Source organism: Rhinolophus ferrumequinum, chromosome 11 (genome assembly GCF_004115265.2).
Source record: "Rhinolophus ferrumequinum isolate MPI-CBG mRhiFer1 chromosome 11, mRhiFer1_v1.p, whole genome shotgun sequence".
NCBI classification, from domain to species: domain Eukaryota; kingdom Metazoa; phylum Chordata; class Mammalia; order Chiroptera; family Rhinolophidae; genus Rhinolophus; species Rhinolophus ferrumequinum.
Genome location: NC_046294.1, coordinates 57,426,845 through 57,449,121, shown reverse-complemented (window position 1 = coordinate 57,449,121; position 22,277 = coordinate 57,426,845). Strand labels below are relative to the sequence as shown.

Genomic DNA, 22,277 nt, shown 5'->3' with positions numbered 1-22,277 from the left:
GAATGCTAACAAGGAAATAAAACGATCATTTGACCCTAATGAAAAGTATTTTAATTTTTTAGAGGATATGGTCCAGGCATATGGTCTCACTCTCTCTCCCTTCATTTCTTACTTTTCAGTTAAACTGTGAAATCGTGAGAACATCCGTGAAACATCATTTACTAGATTCATTAGAAATAGCCCCAAATATAAATAAGAGATGAAAAAGGAAATTGAGACCATGTAAAATGGAATCCTGACTCATTTCTTACAATCAAACTTCAAATGACAAAATAGTACCACAGGCATGTGTCCATTGTTCATTCTGAATCTTTTATTTTAAGAGTTGAAACTGGTTATTTTGCTGATTAAATCCCAATAAGATTTTTAGAAAATAAACAAACATGTTTTTCTAAGAGTTATTCCTTTAATCTCCAGTTTGATTTCAAGACACTAATGAACTGAGTTGTACTTGGGGGAATAAACTTCAGCCACTGGGAACAGATATGTCCTTTGTGCATTCCAGATCAATTGACTATTGATGTAAAAAATGATAAACCATATTTTGTAGTATCTGACATTGTCATTTTATCATGAGATGCCTATAGCTGGCATGGCAGCAGTTTGGCATAATGTCCATTATCCGACCACTAAAATTACTGTATTATAGACTCCATTATAGAATTGGCCTTCGGGAGTGCATGGATAATCCTCTGAACAGTCATATTGGTCTATACCTGTATATTGCAAGGTCCACGGTTTAATTCACACCTCAGCAAAATCGCATTGTTAGGTGATATTCAGTGATGTTTCTCTCCCTACTTGGACTCATGCTTGAATCTCACAACTCAGAGGAGAGTAAGTGAGAGTGCTGCAGATACAGAACTAAAAATTGGGAAATCCGGGTTCTAGTAGCTGGGCTACTCTCAACTTTTTAAATCACCCTAGTCGAGTGTCAAAATCTTAGTGTCTTCATGTCCGCTGCAGGAAGTTAGACTAGTTGAAAAGCATGGTTAATACACTTCACTGTGTCAACTCTGACTGATTCACAATGGTTGTATGGGCCATAGTGCTAGAAAGATGGTGAGGCTACATCAGGGCCCTTCAGAAAGAAAAATGTGGTGAAAATGAGCTCAGTCATCCATGAATAAGAAAGAAAAAAATGGCAGCCTAGATCTCTAGTTTTTTGTTTGTTTGTTTTGTGCCACGTGCTTTATGTGAATGACATAATTATAATGAATTATAATAATAGCTATTATTTGTGAAACCTTTCTTATATACCACTATTTTAATTTAACCTTAAAATAACATAGGAGGCAGCTCATTTTACCCCCATTCTATAAATGAGCAAATGAACTTTTAGAAGCGAAGTAACTTGCCCTGGTTCACACAGCTAACAAAGACCAGATTTATGGTTGGAATTCAGGTCTGACCCCAGAGGGTCACTCCTTTCCTTGTGCTGGACCAATTCATGTGTAGGCCTGCATTTGTTGATGTGGACTTGATTTATGAGAGGTTGATAAACATGAAGTGGTCAGAAAACTAAACTTATTTAGGTGAGTATATAGCTCAAAAAATAATGATTATGGATGAGACTTCTGCAAATTTAATAGGTTTGGGAATGAAGCAGGAAAAATGGACTTTTAAAATAATTTACTTAAGCTCTTCTGGAAGTTCTAGTTATTTATTTGTTTTTCTTCTTCAGACTTCATCAGTTTGTAACAGGAGTAAATATGTCAAAAACTGGAATGAGAAAAGCTTTTAAACCTCCTTTGAAATTTGGAAGACAATTGAAGCGTTTTAAGGATAACATCCACTCCCAAGCTCAGGGTCCAGTGTAGTTGCTGCCGTTGTTCATCCAAGGGACAGATCGGCCGCTTACCTTACACAATAGATAACATCTAATAAATCCTTAATAAATAGTTGCTGAATGAAGAAATGTGATATTGCATCCCTAAGTTTCATCTATTATTTATACAATAGAGAACAAGAGATGTTCTTCAAAAAGTTAACTCAATTTACCCTTTTTTACTTATGCATAATAACTTTAAGACAAACTCGTACTACTCCATAAATTAAAAACAGAATGCTTGTTTAGCAAGATGAACCTGGACCAGAGAATGGAGGGTTAGGCAGGCAGCTGTGATTTCCAGTCCCGTTTTCTATTGACTAGAATTTGCCTCCTATCCGGTTATAGGGTTACATCATTAGATGAGTCATGTAATGTATTCCTTTCCTGAACCCTTTCTGCCCTGGTCTGTTATATGGGTGCTATTACATGTATATTCTGTTTCTGGTGACAGCAATAGTCGTGCAGGGAGGGAGGGAGAAAGTAGTGTTAGAGAGGAGGCTTGCATCCTCATTTGTTTTTTTTTTCTGCAGGACATCTTGCTATTGCACGATTGGTGAAATTTGGCTTGTCTTTTAGACAATGTTTTTTAAATTAGGTGTGATTATTTGTATGAAATCTAGATTGTCCACATAATCTTCTCTTCATTTCAGCAACAGCTGAGCTTAAGTGTATCTCTCTTATGGGAACTCTCATTATATGCAGAGTTTTTCCCCCCTGGGCCTTTATGATATTTTAAAATTGTATTTTCAAAATAGGGTATGTTGGCCTTTTGTCTTATACTTCTTGGATTCTAAGGGAATTTCAAGATCAATAGTGAATCAACGACTAAATCTACTCTCAAGGATCTTACCTGCACTATTGGACCGGTCTTTAAACTGGCCTTTTGCCTCCATTGCTCTACATAATCCGTCCACATCAAGCTGCCAAAATCCTTCCAATACCTCCTTCTTCCATTAAATACCTTGTCATTCTTCTGCTTAAAATCCTTCAATGGCTCCACACTGCTTATGGGATACAGTCCAAATTCCTTAGAGTGACAGAGAAACCCCTATAACCCACTCACTGACCAAATTTAAACCTTAAAACCAGTTTATCCTCCTTTCCCTTCCTAAGGATGTTACTTTTCTGAAGAAAACAAAAAGTGTCACATGGATACACTATGCACTCTCTGGTTTGTAAACTTTTACTCTATCAAGTTTGAGGAGGCTCGATAAATAGCACCTTTTTTTCCCATTTTAAGATTAAATCAAGACAAGGTAGAGTGCCAGATTATGACAGAGATTTTGTTAAAAGTCGGATTTATTACTGATGAAAGTGAGATTGGAGGAAATGGCTACAGTAGGCAGTCAAATGGGCTTGCCAACATCCTCTGAACTCTATTTACTCCCCACCCCAAACTGCCAGCGTTTCCTGTAGAGGCACAGCCTGCCTTATTGAGCTTAACTTGTAGTGGAAGGAGAATGCATGGCTCATGAACACTGGCTGGAAGGCATGAGCTGAGCAAGCCCAGTTCCTTTTTCCAAACTTACCCAGCATAAAACTTCCTTCTCCTTCAGGCAATGGGAAAAGAGACCCAGAGTATTACACTGGAGAAGTCTCTCCACTCAAAACTATAGGAGTGAAGAATAACTTACCTCACGGCTGCTATTCTGAGCCTAGAAAATCCTTTCCTCCCTTGTCCTTCTGAGGAATTCCAGCCACTCCTGCACATCCAGCCTCAATGACATGTAGTTTTGCCTGTAGCTTTTCTTGGTCTACTTATTCTCCTCCTTTCCCTAGAAGCCCAACCAATTTGACCATGTTGTTTTCCAATACACTCCATATTCATTCATCATAATATATAATGTCAGTTTAGTGAAATGGTTAGCTAGTCTGTGAATTCCTCAAGAGCAGGGAACAGTATTATGCTTCACTGATATCTAAGAATAAATTTAGGAACTTGTGGGCATTTAATAAATAGAAAAGATGTTTTCCAAAATACTTGATTAAGTAAAGGTCACTTATGTCAAAGACTGCCTGCAAGGAGCCAAGCACTGGGCTGGAAATGTGTCCCTATTAAGTCACCTAACGTGTACCACGATCCTGAGAGACTGAAGATATTACTCCCTTCTTACAGGTGAAGGGAAAGGTTCATAGAAGAATTTTACCTAAATATGTGTGGAGCTAATATTCAAACCCAAGTTGGCCTGTTGTGCTTAGATGAACCCTTGTACCTCCCTGATTTATAGACTGATACTGTTTTCCAGAATATAAGTCAAACAGATGTAAAGGTCATCACATGAGGAGAAAAACGCACACTCAAATGTTTTTTTTAGTCTGGGTTAACATGTTTATTTATAGATGAGGGGAAGATATGTTTAGAGGTTAACATTTTAATATTGACATTTTAATGTTTTCAATGAGGGAACCATATATGTGTCCCATATCATTTAGAATGTATAATGCAAATTATACCACACATGAATGCATAGCTCAGAAATTAGACTACAAGTTAGCTCTCAGTCATGGTATTTAATTTTTTCCCAACTTTTAATTTTTAAAAATTAAACTGTAGAATAATTGAAAAATAGGATAATAAACACACATACCCTCTAATACATTCAATAATTACTTACATTTTGCATTTTTCACATTTGCTCTCTCTTTTTCTCCCCCTAACTCCTTCCCCAGTTTTTCTGTTTTTGGCTTTGGGTTTTTGTTTTTGTTTTTTTTTTAGTTTCAGGTGTACAAAACAATGTAATAATGTAATAGTTAGACATGTAGTCACAGGATGTGGAGTACAAGATATTTAATTTTAAGATTTGTGTATGGCCTATTCAGTCTAATTTGGTAATATTCTTTTTTTATTCCTGACGTTATTTATTTTGTATTATCTTGACTACAACTTTTCGACTTATATTTGACTGGATTTATTTTTTTGATCTCATATATCTGATTCCACCTGGCTGACTTCCAGTCATTGTAGTCAATGTTCATTTGTAGTGATGAGATCTACCAAATCTTCATAATACTCAGAGTAAATTACAAGGAATTATGTGATTTCCCTAAATCATTTACTGAGTTGGTTGCTAACAAAACTTTTTTAAAATGATGAAACAATATTAACTGACACATATTGAATGTTGTGTGCCTATATCCTGCTAAGTTCTATGTTTGCATATTTTTTCCAGAAATCTTCACGAAAACTGTGAGGGTTAGTCACTTGTCATCCCCATTTTTAGAAGACACAACAAAACTTCAGAGAGAATTTAAACAACTTACCCATAGCAACACTGAGTGAGTGGCAACGTTAGAATTCAAACCTTTGCTGACTCACTCTCAAACCTTGCATTTTTACCACTGTGCTACCAAAAGCATAATTTCCACTTTCTGGAAGCTGAGCATTGTCTTTGGAGAGAAACAGAATTGAGTTTAATTCTGTTTCTATAAATAACAAGCTTTACAACTTTAGATATATCTGTCCCTCAATCTCTCTACCACTTCCTTTACTTGACTGTTCAATGAGCACAATGCTTGTATCATGGGGTTACTTTATTAAAAGACTTAATACATAAGGAGCTTAGTGCTGTACCTGGTACTTGTGGAATGTTCAATAATGCTAAATCCCTTTTTCTTTTCCTCACACAGAAAAATAATCACCCCTTATGTTTCCAAAGCTTTTCTACATTTTTTATTTGCGTCCCCAAGATCCCTGTGATGACAGGAATTATAATTCGTATGTTACAATAGAGAAAATAAAGGCTCAGAAAAGTCAAAAGGCTTAGTTTTAGTCATATACAACTTGTAAGAAGCAGAGCGAGGACCTCACGTTTCTCACTCCTTTTTATTACCCAATATTTGCTTCTCAGAAAAATAAGTAAAGTGAAGGCAGAAAGCAGAGGATGTCAATGAAATCTAAAAAGATCCCTCTGTGGAAAAATATGGTGCAAAACATATTTGCTCAATCTTTTATCCCTCCTTACCCTAGAAGGCAAAAATGTACAAACAACTCTGTCAAGAAGGAAGAGTAGGGAAGAGTAGGATCCATTAGGAAGAGTGTCCCTTAGCTCAGTGAAGGCCCTGATTTGAGGTGACATCCATTTGCATCTCTTATTTCAGAGCTGCAGATACTCTGCCTTCAGCGAGAATGGTTCTGTAATAGGTTAGAAGCTGCACTGAGTGATATGAGAATGAGTAGACTTGGTTATTGAGTGATCTTGCTGGTCCTTGTTAATGAAAAGCAGGAAGCCCATTACAAAACACATCGCTATAGTATGGATCTGGTTACCATTTCCTACTGGTCCTCCAGCAAATGGCACCTTGAAAGAGATTTACTTTCTTTGATCACCACACAGTCCCCTAAAATACTTAAAATATGGAGGCCAAAAATAGAAATGGTGGATACAACCTGTTCATAATCCTATAATTTGCTTGTAGGCTCTCAGAACTATTCCCCTCCCCTGCTCACCATCAAGGTGTGGCAATCAGTTGTAGATGGATTATCTCCCATATTTGTCTCGGGCTCTCACCTTCCTTCTCCTCTGGGCTCCTGGAAGTCTCAGGGTGACACTAAAAGGTTTTGTGAATCTGTCCCTTGAGATAAAAGCTCACTTATTTAGAAGAATAACTTGCTTCTTGCTGTCCCTGGACTGGAAAGTTTATTCTTCTTACTCTTACATAGTAAGAAGGAGATTTACTCACAGTAAAATGGAATGCAATGCCCAGTTTTCTCCCTCTGTAGTACAAAAGACCTAGATCGCAATTACTTTTTTGGTCCTCCTCTATTGGTGCTATAATGGGGTTTTTCTATATTGCGAAACGAAGGTCAATAAAAGCCAAGGTTTGGTTGATTCTTGTAATTTTCCTAATTCCCTCACCATAGTGTGGACCAAGGGTCTTGGATTCCAAGTCTGGCTTTACTATAAAAGTAGTGTTAACCTAATGACTGTACTTTTGTCTCCCATTTTTGAAAGGGAAACTCTTGTTACATTTGAAAGAACTTAAAAATGAAAAAGCTAAGGATTAACTTTTTAATTAGATATAATGATCAGAAACTCTTCACAGCAGTTTCCCTTTCATTATAAAAGGAAAGTTGACAGCTTTTGTTCAATTAGTGTTCACTGAAATGTTTTTTAAATTAAATTATTGCTGAATAAAAGGACATCAAAAAGCATATGATATGATTAAGGGCCTTGTTTTTCTATTTTCTTTTATGGGGGGAGATGGCTGATTTAAATAGAATTGTGATGTCCGCAAAACGTTATATTTCTGTGCATGAGTATTATTTAAGTCTCAGTGCTTTATAAAACAGAATATCTCAAAAGCGTCACCCCATTATAAATGTTTGTGATTCCTGTGTTAACTCACCTTTGATCATGTCAACACAGTTCAGGGAAACCAAATTTGCAAGGCTTATTTTTATGGAATCCATCCTTTGTGTTTAGTGCTGGCCTTTCAACTTTGGAAGAGTTTGCGTGTCTTGATTTCATAGTATAATTTCAAATGATTTACTTTAATTTGGGATTTTGCTATTGATACCTTCCCATTCTATATGAAGTTTGATTTTGGGGTGAATAGGCCTGGATCTCATGAGCACCAAGTATGGATGCTTTTGATGACTCTGAGACTTGGATTTCTCTCTTGTTCTAGCCAAGAACCACCTAATCATTGCAAATGAATCCTAGCTGAACTTCCTGCACTTGCAGTCCTTACCTCTCCAGGCTTTTAGCAAATACCATAAGTTTTATTTCACCAATAAATCCTCTATCCTCATAGCTTTTTATTGCTTAAAGCATCAAACAGAAATTTATCATCCTCACCTCAAAGGCCTTCTACACTTTCTCCATCCTGAGAGCATTAATAATATTAATGACATATTAATATTGATGATAGCCAACATTTATTTATCATTATTTATTTAATACTCTTTTATGTTCTAAGACATGTTGAGTATAAGTAATTCATTAAATCCTTGCAATAATCAAGGAAATTGATAACATTAGTATTATTAATTATCATTAGTTACAATTTACTAGGAAGGAAACCGACTTGGTGAGGTTAACTAATTTTCCCAAATTCACACAGTAAATAATTAATGGAACAGACACTTAGATCCATTCATCTTCCTCCAGCAAAAATTTTTTATTAATTGTTGTTCTACGGCCTACAAGCTTTATTTGATAAAAGAACCATCTGTCTTTCCTTTCCATACTATTTTTTTTTTAATCCAAACCCCATTCCTTTGCTTTTTCATTTAGTAATTGCCTCTCGCCTTTCCTAGTAATCCAGGCTCACCTCTTGTTGGCTCTCACCTGATTCCAGCCATCTCATCACATAAGTTGGAAACCTCAACGTTAGTATTAATGCCACCCTCGCCCTCTTTTTCCATGTGGAATAGACAGATATTTGTGTATATGTGAAAGAGAGAGAGAGAGAGAGAGAGAGAGAGAGAGAGAGAGAGAGAGAGAGAGAGAGAGAGAGAGATGGAGGAAGGGAGAGAGGAAAGAAAAGTGAGAGATGGAGGTATGGGTGAGAGAGAAAAGACAGGAAAGAGATGCAGGTAGGGGACAGAGGTAGGGGAAGAAAGAGAGACAGAGCAGAGAGCACCTTTGCAAACACTGACTAAATGATGTAGCTGCTAGCCAGTGGAGATGTATTGAGTAGAGGAAGGAAAAGGGAGGACCAACTCCCATGGAAATTTACTTTAAGCCATTTTGGTATCTTAAACAGTTGAGTCAAGAAGTGAATCTATGAAAATTTTAGTGTTAACAGAGCAAAAGAAAATTCCTAAGAAGAGCAATGCTTTAGACTTGGCCCTGCCAATATCTAACTTCATAATCATAGGTACATTCCAATTAGTCTTGGTCTCGGTTTCCTGTCTGTAAAATGGGCACAACAATCCTGGCCTCGTAGAATTTTGTAAGAATCAAATGAGATACTTTATAGAATGATGAAATGCAATAGAGATTAGATACTCGAGGTGCTTGTGAACTAGTGAGATTATAAACATCTGTCATATGGACAGAGCTTGGAATTACATGGAAGTAGAAATAAGTATATGTAAGGAAAAAAATAGTAGCTAACAGTTATTTATTGGATGGTCATTTTTGCTGGCCACATTAACTGACTCATTTAATACTCACAGCAACTATATGACATAAATATCATTATCAAACCCATTTTAGACATGAGGAAACTGAGGTTCAGTGTAGAGGTCAAATACAGTTAAAAAGCAGTCTAGCTAGGATTCTAGCCCAGGAAATCTGACTCTAAATCTTATGCTCTTATCTATGCTGTATGCATCTGCATAGAGATGGGAAAGCATAGGCATTGCTTGCAGAGGAGAAGGTACATCAGCCTCTAGCCCTTTGCTGCCAGTTAGGAGATTCCATCACCACAAAGCCCACCAACACAGCTCGTCTCCATGGCTGCAAAGCACTTCTGTGTCAGGTTTACCTCTCAGCAGTGTGCCCTGCCTTAACTCAGCCACTTGCTTATTGGCCATGAAGGAAGTTAGGCCATTGAAATATATTTGTTTGGGGAGAAAAAAAAAATGAGTAACTGCTGTATAGCTCTTCTGTTTCAAAACTTTGGAAAATAAAAATGTGTTAGGCATGCTGAAGTGTCATTTAAAAGAATTTGTATTTTCCAATTGAGATTTTTCTGCTTGGCTATATTCCGGCAGCATGAAATAAAAGATAATTTTAATCAAGTATCCTTAGAAGTTCTTTCATGTTCCAGTTCTGCAATGCCTTCATTACGATCCGATTATCTTTACTTGTCCTGTGATTACTTTTCTCTAAGCTGTTTACTGCGGTGGACTACAAGGCTAAGAGTACCGCAAAAGCAAATTCACACAGGAAAGTTATTGATTTTTTTTTTCCCTCTTGCATTCCTATTACATGAGAAGCCCTAACCACCTCCCTCCTATATTTAATATGCTGTGAGTTTTCAAAGCATCACCAGAAGCCACTGTGGGGCCCTGTGCATTTCAGACCTTGAGAAACAGCTAAGTGTATATTACCGTTGCATAGACTGCAAGAACAAAATATAATGAGATACTTGGAAGGGAAGGAGATAAAAATACTCAGAGAAGGTTAAAAAAGTAGTAATGATAGTAAAATGATATATGCTGATAAGAAGAACTGGCGGTGATAAAATCTACGTCCAAGTCCTATACATATATACCATTAATGATAGTGTGATACACACCTGCCACGTAACCACTCGATGTATCTGTTACCTCCAATTAGAAATGGGAGTGCTAATTCTGGTTGTACATATCCATATGGTTTTTGCAATAACCAAATTCATTCATTTATTCAACAAATATTCACTGCACACCTATCTCATAGTATGCACTATGTATATACAGGGTACAATGATAAACAAAATAACTCTATCCATAAGGGATAGTCCAATGGGGGTTCAACAATAATCTAAAAATCACACCATGAAAGTGGTTTATAGACCCAATTCCATGAAAAGCTATGACAGGATGTCCTGATCAAGGGCAGTGTTTCTCAACTGGATTTGATTTTGTCCCCTCAGAGTTCATTTGGCAATGTCTAGAGACCTGTTGGGTTGTCACAATTCGGGGAAGGGGGTCCTACTGGCATCTCGTAAGTAGAGGACAGAGATGCCTCTAAACCTCCTACAGTGCTCAGTGGCACTGAGATTTAACAAATTACTATAAGTAGGAGAGAATTCTGGAGAAGAGATGGGAGAGATTTGAGGCAGAGTAACTAGCATTTGCATAGGAACCAATTAGCTTCTTCATGTCCTAAGTACTAGGAGCAGGCCTGTGGGGCTGGGACACAGAGAGTAGGGAGAGGACCTAAGATGACATTGGAGACAGGCAGGGTTAGACCAGGCCTGAAGGGTCATGATGAAGTGGATATTGGGGACCTGAGATGAAGGCACAGGGCTTGAGCAACTGAGTGGAAAGAGTTGGTGTTTACTGGATGAAGAAATGAAAGAGAGTAGATTTGAGGGGGAGGAAAGAAGATAGGACGTCAGATTTTGAAGGTGATACATCTGAGATGTCTGTGAGATACCTCACTGGAGATGATCAGCAGGCAACAGGATATTCACTTCAGGAGCGAAATCTGGGTCAAGCATGTAAGTGAGGGAACCACCAATACACCAATATTTCAATGAGGGAACACAGAGGCCGTAAAAAAAGTAAAAGAGAAGAGAATTCCTAGTTGTGAAAGTGCTTTGTCAACCAAACTGTCCTGTACAAATCTAAGGAATTACTATCATTATCAGCATTGAGTACAATATTTTCTACATCCATCCATTTATTTTGCAAACCTCTGTTGTCTCTCATTATATGCTAGGCAGTATGCTAGGGCCTGGGGATAAACAGAAGGCTAAGAATGACCCCTGCCTTCAAAAAGAATCCAGAAAGAAAGTGGGGGAGAGATATAAAGTTCTTAGTGCTCTCCTATAAATGAGTTCATGTAGCGTTCCTCCTGCCAGGATAGTTCAGAGGAGAAAGCCTGGGGGTTCTTGAAGGGGAAGAAGATGAGGAAGACAGACTTGATCTGTCTCATAGTTCTATCTGGGTTAGCCCCAGCCTTAACTCTGGCCTGAGGTTTCACATGCTGTGGTCTAGTGTTGAGCAGAACTATGTTTAAACAAGACCTGGTGTCCTGCCAGTTTCAGTCAGCTTCTTTGGGATCACTTACATTCTCTCCCTAGTAATATGGGACCTAAAAAGACTGCAGAGAGCATGGAATAAGACTCTGCTGTGACTCGCATCCCTTAATCACATGTGAAGTCTGACTGACTGATTCACTGTCTAGCACAATTCTCTATTGCATGGATTTTGATACACCACTGGTTGTTTCATGACACCTGGAACACTAGTGCATACAGTGAAAGTACATTTACCCTTTTACTCTGGTACAGTCCTGTGAGTCTTGCTCCATCCAAAAAGAAGTGCCGTTCTCTCTTACATAGGAGAAAATGGGTCACATGTGAGTTTTTGATTAGAACCATACCCAAGTTCACCATAGATCTTTGAAAATGTAGAAGAAACATGGTAAATGTACTAACACATGCTTTTGAAGTTCTATGCCTTTATGCCTTTAAGTGTGCCTTTATCTATATTAGGTGCCATTAGTAACAACAATATCAAGCAAACACTGAAAGTCGGTGGAATTCCAGGCACTGTGCTGGTGCTGACAGCACATTTGCTTCTCTTCCTAAAGTGAGGGAGACTAGAAATAAAAAGCAAATAAATCAATATAGTTCAAGTTAAGCTGGGAACTCTGAAGACAGCAAATAGGGTTCAGGGAGAAAGAACATTAGATTAGGACGTGGTGGTGGTCAGGAAAGGTGAACCTGCAATTACCGAAATATTTACTGATCACCGGCCAAATGTGTGTTGGACCAAGAGCCAAAAGATATGAATTTATCTTAGATCTTATTTATTGCTTACTTTAATATTTAATTTTTACTTATTAAGCATATTAATAAATTAAAATGGAATAGAATGATTTCATAAACACTAATAAGAGCTCTATGTGCCAGGCTCTGCTCTAAAGTTTTACAAATATTAACTCATTTCGTCCTCAACAATTCTATGAGATAAGCAGTGCTATAATCTCCATTTTACAGACAAGAAACTGAAGGAAAGAGAAACTTCTCCAAGGTCAGATGGCTAATAAGAGGTCAAGCAGGTTACATTAACCTCTGTGGACCTACTTCTCTATCTGTAAATTGGGAATAATACTTTCAGAGGGTGAGAGGGGTGTTGCATTGGAAAGTAGTTTTTTTAAGGAGTAAAAGGATTATAAGGATATTCCTATCCTTATAATTTTAATACCAATTATAATGCCACTGTTACAATGATGTAGACTCTGAACTTTAAATGTGATGGGAAGCCAGAAATTTTTAAGATGGAGGACCATACCAACAAGAGAGTTTATGATCTTATTAGAGATCATGCATGACATAATACATAATTCAAAATTACATGGGATATTTTTGCTAAATTTAAGGCTATGCCTGTAATTGTTCACTTTGGGAGGAAAACGGGCTTATTGAGAATTAAAATACATTTATAGATCACTGAATTATAGCTCTGAAAGACACAAGAGATGGTTGAGTCTAACCTCTTCCTTATAGATAAGTAATTGAAGCTTGTCAAAGCAAATGATTGAATCAAGATCTTACAGCTAATTGGGGCAAGAATCATAACTCAGAATAAGGCCCCTGCATATAAAATCCCAGCGCTTTCTTCTGGTTAAATTTGTCCATATCCTTTGCTTCCCTTCCTGCTAGAAAATCAATACTTTCTAATCCTCTCCCCACCTGTGGGAGATGGAACAAAATACAAGATCATAACATTAAATGAAGACAGAGCTTGTCACTTTGGATAAAACTTAAGAGAGTGCGATTTTCTGATGGTTTTTCTAAGAACTTTTTAATGAAGTGTTATATATAGTTTCAATGAGGTATAATTGATATTTGACAAACTGCACACAATGAGGTATAATTGATATTCGATGAACTGTACATAACTGGTATTTGATGAACTGCACAATGTGATATGTTTTGACATATGATTTTGACCAGCCATTCAAGATACTGAATATATCCATTGCCCTCAAAACTTTCTTCATGCCCCTTTGTAATCCTTCCTTCCAACTCCCTCCCCACACTCCTTACTTCCCTTGTCCTAAGTTCTCCTTTCTGTCCCTTATAGATCAGTTTACATTTTCTAGAATTTTCTATAAATGGGATCTCACAGTATGTACTCTTTCTGTTTGCTTTCATTCAGCATGATTATTTTGAGATTCGTCCATGTGTTGTGTATATCAATAGTTCATTCCTTTTTATTGTTGAATAGTACTCCATTGTATAGATCTATCACAAATTACTTATCTGCTTACCTGTTGATGATGTGACAGTTTTCATTATTACAAATAAAGCTGCTGTACACATTTGTGTACAAGTCACTGACTGAACATTTGCTTTCATTTCTCTTGGGTAAACATCTAGGAGTATAATGGTCAAATCAAACCGTAGGTGTATGTTTAACTTTCTAAGAAACCACTGAACTCTTTTTCAAAGAGGTTGTACCATATATATTCCCACCAGCAGTGTATGAGAGTTCCCATTTTCCCCATCTTCCTTAACACTTGGTCGGTCTTTTTTACTATTAGCCATTCTAATAGATGTGTAGTGGTATCTCATGATTTTAGTTTTTATTTCTCTAACAAATCATCATGTTGGCCATCTTTTCATATGCTTATTTAATACCTATATGTTTTCATTGATGAAGTGTCTGTTAAAATGTTTTGCTCATTTCTAATTGGAATGTTTCCTTATTACTGAGTTTTGAGAGTTTTTTTAATATATTTTAGAAACAAATCCTCATTAGAAACATGATTTGAAAGGTTTTCTCCATTCTGTGGCTTGAATCTTCATTCTCTTAGCAGTGTTTTTCAAAAACATTTTTTTTTTTACGTTTCGTAGTGTCTAGTTTATCGCCCAATTGTTCTTTTGTTCTGTCATGTACAATTTGTTCCTTTATGATTGTGCTTTTGTCGTCGTAGCTAATCTAAGGTCATAAAAATTTTCTCCTATGTTTTCTTTTAGAAGTTTTATTTAGATTTTACATGTAGGTCTATAATCTATGTTGAGTTAATATGTAGTGAGAGATGTACATCAAAATGTGTTATTTTGCATATAGATATCTAATTGTTTCAAAATCATTTGTTAAAAAATTACTTCTTTTCTCCAATGAATTGCCTTTGTACCGATGTTAAACATCTGCTGTCTGTCAGTGTAAGTCATTCCTGGAGTCTCTATTTTGTTCCATTGATCTATCCATCTATGTTTATACCAGAATCATACTATTTTGATGACCTTAGCTTTATATTGTCTCAAAAACAGTATTTTTCCTCCAATTTTATTTTTTTCAAGGTTGTTTTTGCTATTCTATATTCTTTGAATTTCTAGATGATTTTAGAATCAGCTTGTCAGTTGCTCCAGAAAAAAAAAAAAACACAAGGAAACAAATTACCTTGCTAGGTTTTGACTGGGATTGCACTGCATCAAATCTATAAATCAATTTTCAGAGCATGACATCTTAACAATATGGAGTCTTTTTACCTAGGAACATAGTATATCTCTCCATTTATATGTCTTTAATTTCTCTCTGGAAATGTTTGTAGTTTTCAATGTACATGACTTACACATGTTTTATAAAGTTTATTCCTAAGTTTTATATTTTTATATTATTGTAAATTTTTTAAATTTTTATTTCAATTTCTACTTATTTTTGCTAGTATAGAGAAATGCAATTGATCTTTGTATATTGAGGTTGTACACTGCAACCTTGCTAAACTCATTTACAAATACTAAAGTTTGCTTTAGATTCCATGAGATTTTCTACATTAGACAATTATATCAAATGTAAAGAAAAATACTGTTGTTTCTTCTTTTACAATATTTTTTTTGACTGCACTTTCTTGTATATCCCAGACAATGCTGAATAGAAATAGTGAAAAGGAACATCTTTTTCTTGTCCTGAGAATGTCTTTTGTTTTCTAACCAGAAATATAAAGTATTATAAAGTATTGTTTCTCTGCCTGTTGAGATGATCATAACATAGGCTGGTTATATTTTTTTCTTTAAAAAATTTTAATACGATGAATTATATTGGATCATTTTCAAATGTTAAATTTACTTGGTTGTGTACATTGTCCTTTTTACATACTGTTAAATTCAATTTGCTAAAATTTTGTTTAGAATTTTTGAATATATATTCATTAGGACATATGGGTATTTGTTTTTCTTATATCTTCACCTGGTTTGGTACCAGGGTAATGCTGACCTCAAAAAATGAGTTGGAAAGTATACTTCCCTCTTAAGTTCTCTGGAAGAGTTTGTGTAGAAATATTACTCTTTCTTCCTTAAATGTTTGGTACAATTCATCAGTGAAGCCATCCAGGCCCGGAGTTTATTGGTGGTAGGTTTTTAATTACAAAGTCAATATCTTTATTAGATATATGATATGACTATTTAGGTTACTTATTTTCCTTAAGTAAGCTTTAGTAGCTTTTATCTCTTAAGGAATCCATCCATTTCATCTAAGTTGTCAAATTTATTGGCATAAAATTGTTTATAAGATTTTCTTATTAGCCCTTTCATGGCTATAGGATCTGTGGGAATGTTACCTTCCTCATTCCTAAGTTTGATAATTTATTTTCTCTTTTTTTGTCATTAGTCTTGCTAGAGAGTTATCAATTTTATTGATAATCTCAAAGAACTGTTAGTTTCATTGACTTTCTCTATTTTATGTAAATTGTAATTATGAATATCTTATTTTTCCTTTTTGCTTTAATCTCTCTGGAAAACTAACTCTATATCCTCAGTTCAACAAGTCTGCTGGGTCAACTGGATCCTCCCTCCTTGCCATGTGGCCTGGACATTTACGATTGTAAATGGAGCAGTCACAGGGCCTTACCTTGTTTGTTTCCTGTCTCTCAGAGTTCACTGTTCTTAGTTGTCTGCTGTCCATTATTGAAATTCATCATTTCATATGTTTTGTTCAGTTTTTTGTTTGTTTCCGATAGGAGTGTAAATCCAAGTCCTATTACTCCATTTTTACTGGAAGTACAATCGCCAGGAAGCTATATTTAAACCAATCACCAGCAGAAAACATTTATTCTGAGGACTGTAATCTAATATAGAGCATGGCAATATGTTTAGATATGACAGACATATGGCCTAGTGACTGAGTGTTTAACAGAAAAATGGGAGCCATTATATATCAGGCATTGTATTAACAGGAAGAAAATATGTGCACTGTCCTTTGTGGGCAGGGAAAAATGCACATTGAATAGATGCTGGAAAGAAACAGATGACTGAAATTATATTTATCTTTGTAGTCTCTGTTTCTAACACAGTGCTTAGTGCATAGTAGTGCTCAATAAATGTTTGTTAAACTGAGTCAACATGAACTAAGTCAAATATTTGATCAGAGAAACTTCATGGTAGACCCAACTTGAATGTTAAGGTAATAGATTTTAGAACTTATAAAAGTGATTAGATATGAGTGCAAAACATGTTATACGTACTTAAGAACTAAGTAAGTAATTAACTAATAATATGACCTAAATGATTGAGCCATGTAAAGCCTCAAAAAGTATATCAAATGTACTTATTTTGAAAAGTGGGAATAAATATATGGAATTTACCACCACATGAGGTTTAAGAAGTTTTGCTGTATTTATGCACATCAGAGCTCTAACAGTTGGTTAAAGCTAAAATTGGTTAGCATTGGAACTACCAAGTTATTGAGTGTTTTATTCAAAAATAGCTTTGGCTCCAGTATAAATCTGAGTATTAAGATTTTTGGTGCCATCTTCCTTCTAAACCAACCTAACTTCTACTTTTCCACTCTGTGTCTTTGCTCTACCTTTCCTTCTTCAAGAATGCCCCCTACCTATGTCTGAATGTCCAAATTTTACCCTAACTTCAAGCTCTAGCCAAGTACTAAATCTTCCAGGAGGTAGCCCTAATTTTCCCAATGGGTATATGCTTTTTTTTCATTTTCATTGTTTTATGAATAGTTTATATTACCTCTTTTGTGATACTTACCCTTTTTTAACTTGTATTTTTATTATTCATGCCCATGCATCATCCCTTCAATTATACTTTAAACTCCTTAAAAACAGAATCAATATCTGATAATAGCCATTTGCCCATAGTACAATAAAAAAGTATAGCACATGGGAGATGCTGGATAGGTTTGTTGGACCAATGAATAAATGAATGCATGCATGATTCCAAGGGCATTTTTATGTAGACTTTCTACATGCAGAGACTATGGATTCTCTACACTTTTTCCAAAGAATAAGGAAATGAGAATATTTTAGGAGATGCTGCTTAAGTGAAAGACTGATGGGACCTGATGAACAAGCGATAAAAGAAGTGCAAGACATGACAGAAGACCCAGAGGTTGGAGTCTAGAAAAATAATGAGCATTTGCTTATGAAATTCAATAAGGATTGCCTGGAATTTTGGAGGATAACTTAGGAAATAACTTTTTATTTTCCTGTCATTTGCTGAGAAATAAAGAACATTTACTAGTGAAGGAATATTTTCTGGAAGTTGTGGGCTGCCTGGTCGACAGATCATGAGAAAGAAGCATGTGGCTGGGGCAGATGGGAGAGTATAAGGGCAGAAATGAAGGCAGAGGAGGAACTGTGGGTGTGAGCTGAACAGAAGAACACCATGAATGAGAAAAAGAAAAGTTTTGTTGAATTGAGATTGAAAAACAGACGCTCTAATGGCAATAGCCTTCTGGTGTGTACTCATGAAATATTAAGGAAAAACAAGCTCCTTACACATAAGCCCAGGTAGAAATTTTAAAAGATCAATTCTACTTGCAACTCCTTTAATTCAAAATTGAAACGTATCTGAGATGAGAGGAAAACTTTGCTGGTAGCAGCCTGTGAGATTTCCACACCACAAGGTCATTAGCAGGAACAAATCCACCATCACCAGGGTACAAATGTACTAAAACTAGGTAACCCAAATCATACAGCTCTTCTAAAAATATTACAGCAAAAATCCTTCCTTTATGTTATCAAAATCTTTCTACAGTCTGTACCTTGTTTTATACTCCTTGGATTTTCTAGGTCAATTAAAAGCACAGTATATTCGTTATACTGTGTATTGTCCTCAGTTTACCCCTTATCTCTAGAAATGCTTGAATGAAGATCCCCATTTTGGGCTTTGTAACTAGCCCTGGGAGTATAGATTCCCTTGGAACTTCTAAGGGCTCACCACCTTACAAGCTGTGTTACCCCCTACCTCACCAATCCCACAGAGACTGTAGGGGGCTAGTGGAGCCTGACCTTACGTTGTGGGCTCCTGACTTAGGTGAGGGAACACTCAGAATATGTTACTGTATTCTGTTGTTCAGATTTTATTTAGTGCTTATACTTGGTGTGGCATGGTTTGGGGGGTGTTGTTAAAGTGTGTAAGCAATTGTTTTGGAGTTACCACATTCCGATTTTGTGCTCCTCATGCTCAAGTCCCAAGAATATTTAAAGGCTCAATTCTGCTGGTATTATTTATGTACATTCTACCTAGAAGAAGATATAAGGGTGACTCTTATCCAATACATAAGACAACAGAAAGGTCTTCTAATTATTATTAAATTTTAAGATAAAACAAATTAACTGCATTTTATACTCAAGAACCTTCTGGCCAGTCTTTAGAGATCCTCCCAGATAAACAACTCTGTAGTTAGTGAAGACAATAATACTCTGTACATGAAAATTATATCACATCTAGGTCTCTAGTAAACTGAGAGGAGAATTGGACATATTCATGACACTGTGAGAATGCATGTATAGAATTGTGTTTCTCACACAGCAGACAAGCGTGGATACCTGCATACGTACATATATGTGTGCATGTAACCCACTCTCTTCAATTTTCCTACTTTGCACAAGCTATTCAAATTCTACTTCCGTGGCCTGCCACCCAAATCTTCTGGTGGAAATATTTTTTCACATCTCTCTCCCTCCTACTTCTCTTCCCCCACACACTTATGGTATGCGCAGTTCGCCAGACCCATGTAAAGACAGGGGAACACTGATGGGATTGCTTTTCACAAGTGTGGGAACAAAAATCCTTCCCAATGAAAACATCTGTCTCTGTTCAAGTCATGCCCAGTTATCCCCCAAAAGAAATGTTCTGATTAACTTTTTTTTTTTAAAGTCTTAAGATAGCAGTTTGTGTAGCAGATCTAATTAAGAAGTTTATGTAACAGATCTGCAGGGTTTTTTTCCTTCTTCAACTGGGTTCTTTGAGCTCAGTTTGAGTGTTACTAGCTTTCACCATGCAACGGCCAAGTGCTTCTCAGGCTGAAAATTATCAGCTTTTGTGGGATACTATTGCTTCCTTAAAACAATGTGAACAAGCTATGCAACATGCGTTCATTCCGGTAAGGAAAAATTTCTTTTTATTTTCTTAGGGATTTCTTTTTCTTCTTTTTCTCTTTATAGCTATAGATAAATGACACGTAGCCTATGCATTTAAAGATGTGTGGTATCTTCTCTGCAGTTCTTGTTTGGGATAAATATATGTCTGTTTTTGTTCTGTATAAAATGTGAATTCTTAATATGGTCTAACATGGATCAGTGAAAAAGAGTAAAGAGTGATTTAAGAAAATTCATCTCACTGAAGTTAGCAGTTTCTGGCAGGAATGTGTATTTAAAAAAGGGCACAAGATTGATATTCCCTCTGTTAAAATTTGAAACAGCTTGCAGTGTATATTGCCTGGTTGGTTCCCCAAAAAATATTTAGAATGACTTGACTATTTTGCAGTGAGTTTGATACTTAGATCAAGAAGCCAAAAGTTAATCCTTACATTTTGGTTCCTTGATTATCCAAGTACAGTCCAGCATAAAACCTCTCTTGAAAACTGTGATTGTTTTTTACTAAAAAGTGCTCAGGCACTACTTAGAGATTTGTAAAAATGGCTGAAGAAGTTCATAGATATATAAAATGAATTAATGAGTCAGTGTCAATATATCTTATGTTGCAGAAAAAAATGTTTGTGCTTATAATTATTTCACTAGAGGAATCAGACTGGCTACATTTGATAGGATGAGATGAGGTAAATGGGACTAGGAAGAAGAGTATTAAAATATCTGATTTTTTAATTAGATGTATTTTGAAAGATTGAAATAATCTGTTAGGGATAAAAGAACACTATTAGAAATTGATCTTTGCTAAAAATTATTTGGAATCCTCGAAGAAAAACAGCGCTTCTGACATGGAAACTCAAACGATAGGTTCCTGTCAATAATTGGAATAAATCTTTGTAGTTCATGTTATTTTCAAGTGACTCAGATGCCATTATATTTTTGTCTATAACTTGGAATCACCTAAATGTTTCAAAGACTATGTTACATTTAAAGTTCTTCTCACTGAATACTATTCTCTAATTGGCTCTCTGTATATTGATCTTGATTGTTAAAGACGTAAAACATAATTTTTGCAAGGAGTTCAAAACCTAATGGTGAGAAGCTCTCTGAATCAGATTAAGTTATAATGATTCTACTTTAATGGGAAGCTGATGTATAGATTGTTTCTCCTATATTTATCGACTCCTTCCTTTATCAAGGAGAGTATGATACTTCTTGTGAAGCTGAAGTATCTCCTTCTTCATAGAGCTTTCTCTGGCCTGGCAGAGTTCTCTTTTCCCTGCTTGGTTCCTTATGTGCACTTTTGATGTATCACCTAACAAATTTATTGTTAATATTTTCTTCTCTGTCTCTCTAATTACATGGTAACTTCTTGGAGTGAAGGAGAAAAGGAAAATAAGTTAGAAAAAGAAACTTACATTTATTTATTTGTTTCTTATTTTCCTGTTGTGTACTCATTGAATATACAATGCATCTATTCCCAGAGCCTAGCACGGTGCCTGGACCCACACAGAATGCTGGGGGCGCATGTGAGGAATGAATGAAGTCAACTGATGGGAGTCTCCAATTCCAGCACTTCCAGTTATTAAATAGCATTACTAGCTCATCACTAGCTTTGTCTATACAGACCTCCTAAAATGATTTATGTTCAGTTCCATCTGGAGAAAACAAGAAACCTCTACTGAAGCATTGATTGCAGTGGGGTGATGGGAGGAGGAAGAACGTGTTAAGGCAGGGATTAGACCCTCATGCGAAGGAAACAGCCTGGGATTCCATTGCCAGAGTCAATGGGCTACTCTGGCTTCCGTCTGAGTGTCTATTCCCAATTTCCCCTACTGGATGCAGACCCAAAGCCATATTCAAGTTTTATTCATGCTTGCTTCATTTTGACTGCTCTAAAGTTTGTTTCAGAAGATATTAGAAATTTGCTAGTCTCTCAAATTTCTTCCAAGCCTTGCATTAAATATGTCATTATAGCATCTTAACTTTATAAAGATTGACTTTAGAAAACATAGTCATTGTTAAAATATCACTATCAGTTGAGAATAATTCTGTTTCAATAGAGCCTCAATTCCTTCATTTGTCAGCATGTATCATTTAGATCTCAGAAAACAGACCCCATTTATTCTATACATTATGCACTTTTTTAACCCAGTGATTGATATATATGTGTGTGTGTGTGTGTGTGTGTGTGTGTGTGTGTGTGTGTGTGTATTTCATACACACACATATATACATACATACATGGTTATATGACATTTTTTGCCTAATGATACCCTTCATTATTCAGGATATCCAAATAAATCCTAAAAGTAAATCCCTTACCATGTTGTATTTAGCATATTAAGGAAATGACAAGTTATATAGACTCAATCGCCTCCTTTAAAATAAACCTAGTTCTCTTTTAAAATATTTGAAAATTAATTATGTGTAGAAAGTATAGACACACATTGATGTAGCTGGTCTTAGGAAAACTACCTGAAAACAGCACAAGGATGTAA

General features: G+C 36.0%; 1 protein-coding gene across 21 annotated transcripts in view; it reads left to right on the top strand.

The window, feature by feature from the left end:
- The window catches only part of DLG2 (discs large MAGUK scaffold protein 2), a 1,874,701-nt gene that overhangs the window by 1,145,077 nt on the left and 707,347 nt on the right, over nucleotides 1-22,277 (top strand). Inside the window, exon 1 of one of the 21 annotated variants that reach the window (XM_033121674.1) lies at nucleotides 19,439-19,790. The exons of 18 other annotated variants lie outside the window; for them this stretch is intronic. In XM_033121674.1, the coding sequence (XP_032977565.1) occupies nucleotides 19,686-19,790 (105 nt within the window). In that variant the 5' untranslated portion in view covers nucleotides 19,439-19,685. Of the gene's footprint in view, nucleotides 1-19,438; nucleotides 19,791-22,277 lie in introns of those variants that run through there. 2 more of the 21 variants (XM_033121678.1, XM_033121680.1) reach the window with 2 other exon arrangements.